Below are 6,911 nucleotides of genomic sequence, written 5' to 3'. Positions count from 1 at the left end.
GACCCAGAGCTGGTACTCATGGGAATGGGGGTGTCTTGCTTTTTTATAGACCCCTCCACCTCCTTTCTTTTCCTAGGGGGGGCCCTCCGGGAGTCATGTCTCTCAAATAGAACTTGCCTTGTTCAAAGGCAGGAAAGAGTAGTTGGAAAGTCTAAGTCCCATCGTTCCCCCTAATGAGGTATTAGCAGCCCATCTCCTTTTCTTTGATAATTAGCTCCCATCTTTCCGACCTGACCATTTATTATCTACATTGACTTCCTGTCCTTTGCCCTAGTCTCACAGTCATCAGTAGTGACTAAAGATGGCTCTGAATGATGACCCTCTTGCATGGTATCAAGAAGGCAGCCAGAACACCAGACAGAACCAGACAGACCACAGGTAGATGTAATATGGAGCAGTCACCTTTTAACAGTGGTCCACATCATGCTTTGTATAGAGCCCTTGCTGCTCTGCCACTGCAACTTATTTTTTTAAAAGAGCATGTTTCTCTCCCTGCTCCTCCCTAATCTTTTCCCCTCCCTAATCTCAGGGGAAACAGGATTACCTTTCTTCCCATCCTAGGCAGAGTCCTTGAGCACATACCCACCACAGGGAGGAAGTCATCCAGACTTTGGGGATGGCTCCAGAAGATCTCAGAAGTGACTATCTCCCAAATTAACAAGTGAATTACAACTCCAACAGAGAACGCCATGGAATGTAGCCTTTTTGAATCACTTCTTTAAAAACCTCCTGTTGGGGAGAAGAATAAAAGTTTATTGGATTAGACAAAGGGGAATAAACAGAAGGGAGGAGGCATGGGAAAAGGAAAGACAGTGGAATGAATTGGACAGAACTTTCCAATGTTCATATATGAATTCATGACCAGTGTAACTCCACATCATGTACAACCCCAAGAATGGAAAGTTATACTCCATGTGTGTAAAATATGTCAAAATACACTCTACTGTCATATGTACTGAAACAGAACAAATTTAAAAATAAACAAATAAAAGCCTCCTATTCCCCCAGAAGGGCAAAATCAGCCTCTGGGACAGGAGTCCCCTGTGTTTCTCCTTTAAAGCAATAAACCTTCTTTTTCCTTTTTCTCAAAACCACGTCCTTGTTATTAGATTGGCCTCAGGGACAAGGACTGAGATTTTGGTAACAGCCTTGCTAAGAGACTGGGGACAAATGGAGAGATCTCCCTAAGCAGGCTGAGGTGCACTGCAGGGAGTGTTTGGAAGGGAATTACCTCCCTCCGGTCATTCTGCATGCATTACCCTTGCTGGGCCCAAGCCACACTGCCCCCAGGCCTCAAGCTGTCACCAAAGGTGTGCAGGCCACTCCCTGCAGAAGCCTCTAGTTGGCTCGTGATTAGACCAAGGTGACCAGTCCAAGTGTAGGGAAGCTGGCCCAGCACCTCCAGGAAGCTGAGCCCAGGAACAGCTGCTTCCTGTCTACGGTCGACATGGTACTGCCTTTCCAGTTGGGGGAGATTAGGGAAGAGAGTTAGGGAAAGATCTGGGAAGATCAGGGGAACCTGGTCCGAATTCCAGATCTGCCATTTCCTCACTGTGTGACGCTAAGAAGGTAACATCCTCATCTGAAAAATGGAGAGTCTCTGCCAGATGAGCAAATGTCATTCCCTTCCCTCACGTCCCCTTGGGGGCCAAGACCAGGGGAGCAGAGAACTGGGCAGGTTAATCACAACCCCAACCCTGGAGGGAGGTTTTATCTCTGTCCTTGATCTCAGTGTTTGCAGATGATCCTGAGGCCACTGACCTGCACGCCCCGCCTGCAGAGTCCAGCTGTAATCTGCCTGCCCTTAAGCCTCAGTCCATCCTGGTCTCTACCACCCGAGCTGTGTTGAGTGAGCTCCAGCCACCCAGCCTGGGGTCCTCACAGCAGAAGGAGCAGCACTCAGAGACATGGCAGCTGAGATTCCTGGTGACCAGGGCTCCCGCCCTACCATCACTCCTCAGGACTGTGGAAAGTCACCTGATGAGGACAGCACCTCCCACTGCAGACCTGGTGAGCTGGGCTCTGATGGGCCGGGAGGAAGCAGGGAGTGGCATGTAGTCCAGCGGGAGCATCCTGTGCCAATTCCCCCACTAGCTGTTGGGGTTTCTTAACAACTTCTGGCAGATGTCCAGGGAGGCATGCTTCCTCCAACCCCTTCATCCTTTTTCCAGAATTCAGTAGAAGTCATGCCATGACCCTGAAAGGATGACAGTAGTCAAAAGGAAACAGGGAGGGTTGGGGGTTTAGCTCAGTGGGAGAGCATTTGCCGAGCATGCAGGACACCCTGGGCAATCTCCAGCACTGGGAAAAAGAAAAAAAAAAAAAAAAGAAAGGGAAGATTTGCCATTGTATTCCACACAACTTTCCTATTTATTTTGTTCCTAATGTTGGCTTGGGATAATTTACAATGGAAAGCTTAACAATAAGGCGATAGTAAACTAAACATAGAATCATGGATTAGGAAAAAAGAATGTGGAAATTAAATGTGTTTAATATGGATAATCGAGTCAGAAACATGGTTCTGAGTGTCCTAGCCACCATGGTGGAAAGGGAAATAAGATCAGTTATTGGAAAGGAGCCCCACCAATGGAATGGCTGAGCTGTCTAAGGAACTACGTTCAGGAAAGAGTAAGTGTATTTGTCTTTGTTTTTTTTTTTTTTTTTTCCTTTGAAGTTTTGTGTAACAGGCACGGAGTGCTATGAAGGGTAGATTCATTTGCCTCATATTTATAGAAATTGAGAATCAGATTAAAGGAGGGTCTTTGGCTCCCAAGGACCTTCGGGAAAGCAGAGTATAATGTTGAAGTGCAACCTGGTGAGGGCGAGGGTCGTTCAATTACAGGGTTCTATTGACCCGCCTTGACCCAGGTGTGCAATGAGCTGCCAGTTTCCTCAGGTGTACTGTGAACCAGTGCTTTCGATCTTGAATGTGCGTAATGTTCTAGGGGGTCTTGTTAAAATGCAAGTCTAATCCAGGAGCTCTGGAGCTGGCCTGACGCTGCAGTTCTAAAACCCTTCCTGGTGTCATGGAATAGAAAGAGCTGAAGCCCAGACTTCTCTGAGCTTTCTAGGGGTGCCATTCTAATCTCCCCCGACTGGAATGGCAGTACTATGACTGCTGTAGATACGACGCAGTTGCGCCTGGCCTTAGCAAATGCTTCCTAGAGGTACTGGGCCACCTACACTTGGTTGGTCACCTTGATCTAATCACAAGCCAAGTTTCTTGAGTACTACTAAGTACCAGGGAGATCCCATAGAAAAACTGGATCCTCCCTACGCCACCCAGTCCTTTACCCCCCCTCCCGACAGCACCTGCCTGTAGAACCTTCCTCATGCTCTTGCGTCAGCCACCGTTAAATCTCCCTGTGGACTCACAGTCTTATTACCCTGAGCTCAGAAAACTTAATCTTCTCTGGAGAGCCTCAGGTTTCAACAGAGGACTGCAAGGAGGGCCACCTTGCACCACAGCAGACTACTGACCTTAGGGTAGATTTGGGATGTGGATGGGGGGTTTCCAATGTCCTGTAAGCCACACCATACAATGCCGTGCAATATACAACACTGGTTCACAATCATATGCTGTGGAAGATATCTGTGTATTCATATATATATTTTAGTTGTAGTTGGACTCAATATCTTTATTTACGTATTTTTATGTGGTGCTGAGGATCGAACCCAGGACTCTGCATGTGCTAGGTGAGCATTCTACTGCTGAGCCACAACCCCAGCCCATATTCATATATGTTTAAAAGATTTGTTGTCTTCCTTCCTTCCTTCCTTCCTTCCTTCCTTTCTTTCTTTCTTTCTACCAGGGATTGAACCCAGGGGCGTGTAACCACCAAGCCACATTCCCAGCCCCAGCCCCACCCCCACCTTTTTTTTTTTTTTTAGAGACAAAGTCTCACTGAGTTATTTAGGGGTTCACTACATTGCTGAGGCTGGACTTAAATTCGCAATCCTCCTACCTCAGCCTTCGAAGCCACTGGGATTACAGGCATATGCCATTGCGCCTGGCCTTGTTTTATTTTGTGGTGCTGGGGATGGAACCCAGGGCTGTGTGCATGCTGGGCAAGCACTCTACCACTGAGCTATATGTTTGGCACCACCACTCATATATGTAAATCCCAGGGCCTAGCACATTTCTGCCAGCTTGCCTCAAGGTCCAGTTGCCTGGCCCTCTCTCGGCTCTGGGTGTGGCCAACATGGGTGACACTGGGTCTTCATGAAGGCAAAGACAATTCTCTCATTTGCCGGTCACCCTCAAGACCCTTCTACCTGAGTACAGCCTCATCCCCTCCCTCACAGAAGGGAATCTCTGGGTGCTCCGTCTACTGGAAGAAGCACACAATTCTTCAAGGAACACTAGCTTCCTTGGGACACAGTCCACCCATCCAGCCAGGCAGGAACAGATCCAGGTGGCCTGGCTCCTGGCCAGGGCTGTCAGAGTACATTGAGGCTCATGGCTTCCTGTGGACATCTCATTTTAATAGTCAATTAGAGGATTTATTTGGTGAAATGGATGTATGCTATCCCAGCCTACAAATGCTGGATCAATCCAAGAAGCTGAGAGTAATCAACATCCCAGTTTCCTCTGGTCCAAGTAGAAGATAAATCTAGATTATCGCCCTAGAGACTCTTGTTTATTTAGTGGTGCTGGGGATTAAATTCAGAGGTTGCTCTACCACTGCGCTACATCCCCAGCCCTTTTAAAATTTACCTTGAGACAGGGTTCCACTAAGTTACCTCGGCTGGCCTTGAACTCCTGCCTCAGCCTCCTGAGTCACTGAGATTACAGGCATGTGCCTGGCTTCATTCTGGATACTCTTGTCCTTATAGCTAAAGGGCTAGTCTCCTCTTCAAGGAAAAGATGATCCTAGGGCCTCTATACATAGAACATTCAGCAACCCCAGGCACAGAGACCCATAAATGCAGGTACAGCATCACATGGTTGTTGAGCACACAGGACAGCAGCGTGGGCAGGAACCTTGGTGGAAACTTCCCGGAGCTGCTGAAGGAGTTGAAAGAGGGCGACAGGAAGTGTGTTCATTTGACAAATATTTACTGAGCACCTACTACATGCCACGTGCTACTTTAGCAATGAGTAAAACAGACAAGAATCCCTGCCCTGGAGGGATTCCATTTCCATGGGAGAAAGTTACTACACAATAGACATAAAAAAGTATATGCTACAGTGTATTAGAAAATGATAAAGCCTATAGAAAGGAAGGGAGAAAGGAAGGAAGGAAGTCATCCCAGGATCCAGGGTGGGGGAGATGAGGGTAGGCTCCTGAAGGCCACATTTCAGCAAATGAAGGAGGAAGGGAGGGGTGGTGGGGATTTCTGGGTCAGCAGAAGGAACTGCAAGGGTCATGGCCCTGTCTGATCTATTTGAGGAAAAAGAAGGGGGCCAGCTCAGCAGGGTGGAGCTTGAGTAGAGAGGAGGATAGAAGATGGGGTCCAGAGCCATTCATGCAGGACCTTGGAGGCTATTTCAAAAATTTGGCTTTTACTCTGAGTCACCCTTGGGAGCCAAGGGATGGTTTTGAGCAGAGGAGGGACATGACCTGTTAAAGGTCTTGCAAGGGTGAATCTGATTGCTCTGCCCTTGGGCTGGTTCAGGACACCAGAGTCTGACCCATAGAAGGTGTTCAACACACCTCGGTACATCCTGTCAGTACATCCTTGAAGAAGACAGGTGACAGTCCAGGCCAGCTGGGGAGAGGGGGACATTGCAGGCAGGAGGAAGCCCATGGTGGTGAGAAGGCACAAGGTGCTCATTGTGGGTCTCATGAGCTAATGGGAGGACAGGGCCGGGCGGGGGCTCACATCAGCCTTTAGGGCAGAACTCTGCCTCCTTGGTTCTGCTGTACCTTTTGGGGTCCTAGGGCAGGGCCATTCTGGAGGCCTAGCACCCCCACCTCTGGCTCCCCAGAGCTTATCGCTCATGCATTTTGGCTTCCTGGAAAACAGGAGTCTTACACTTCCTAAGAGTAACTTGAAGCTGCTTATCAGGGGCTGGTGGAATATGCGCCCCCTCCTCCCAGGAGTATTCTAGAAAAAGTCCCAGGGGTTAGGAAACCTCCATTCAGCCTTCCAGGTGCCGAGTGAAGTTGGTGTCTCCCCTTTACCATCAGCCCCCATTTCCTCACCTGTAAGGAAGAGGAGGCACTGTCAAACAGCTGATGTGGCCTCGCTGAGAAAGGGCTTAAGACAACGCACAAAGGTACCTCCACCTGCGAGCCACCTCCCTGTTGTGCCTGTGGAATGAGGGGTCCGGGCAGCAGTGGGCAGTGTCTGGGGCAAGGGGCTAGGCAGAGGTCCAGCACATCCTGGGGAACTGAGGCTGACCCCCAGCCCCCAGGTATAGGAACCGCAGACTATAAGGAAAAGTCAAAGGTCCACCCTAAAGGCTGACAAGAGACAGAGATTATGAGAGGACCATAAACGCTTGGATGCGACCTTGTTAGAGGGAGGGGGCGGGGCCTCCTGTCCTCACTTCCATTGGAGGGGAAGAAAGGGGTGTCCACCCAGCCGGCTGGGGGGACCTCTGCCCACCTGTGCATGTTTAACCTCCCACTTGGCCTGCCAGTATGACCTCGGCCATGAAATGGACTTGGATTTGAGCTGGCCCTCAGGTCGGGGCTGGGGACGAGGTCACCTTGTACTCCATGCCCGGAGTTCTGCTCGCTTTAACTGTGTGCCGACAGATAAGCTGCAGGGCTGTTTCCAAACCTCCCGCCGAGGGCACGAGGAGGAGGCTGGTTGGTCGCTTCCTCCGCTGCTGCCAGGGTTGTAGGGCTGGGCAGGGACCGAGTTCTCTGCCACTCCTGATTGCGGCCGGGAGAGAGGTGGCCGAGCCGGATAAGCAGCGGCGGGCTGGCCGGAGGCCACCTCCCGCGCAGCTCCTGCCC

The 6,911-nt window shown here is 50.0% G+C and overlaps 1 protein-coding gene across 1 annotated transcript in view; it reads left to right on the top strand.

The window, feature by feature from the left end:
• The first annotated feature begins 1,793 nt into the window (after positions 1-1,793).
• The window catches only part of Steap3 (STEAP3 metalloreductase), a 42,561-nt gene continuing 37,443 nt past the window's right edge, over positions 1,794-6,911 (top strand). Inside the window, 1 exon segment of the mRNA XM_015501704.2 lies at positions 1,794-2,010. Coding sequence (XP_015357190.2) covers positions 1,908-2,010 — 103 coding nt within the window. The 5' untranslated portion in view covers positions 1,794-1,907.

The sequence above is a fragment of the Marmota marmota genome, unplaced genomic scaffold, assembly GCF_001458135.2.
Source record: "Marmota marmota marmota unplaced genomic scaffold, marMar, whole genome shotgun sequence".
Taxonomy (NCBI): Eukaryota; Metazoa; Chordata; class Mammalia; order Rodentia; family Sciuridae; genus Marmota; species Marmota marmota.
Note: the sequence above shows the minus strand (reverse complement) of the source record. Positions and strands in the feature narration are given on the sequence as shown.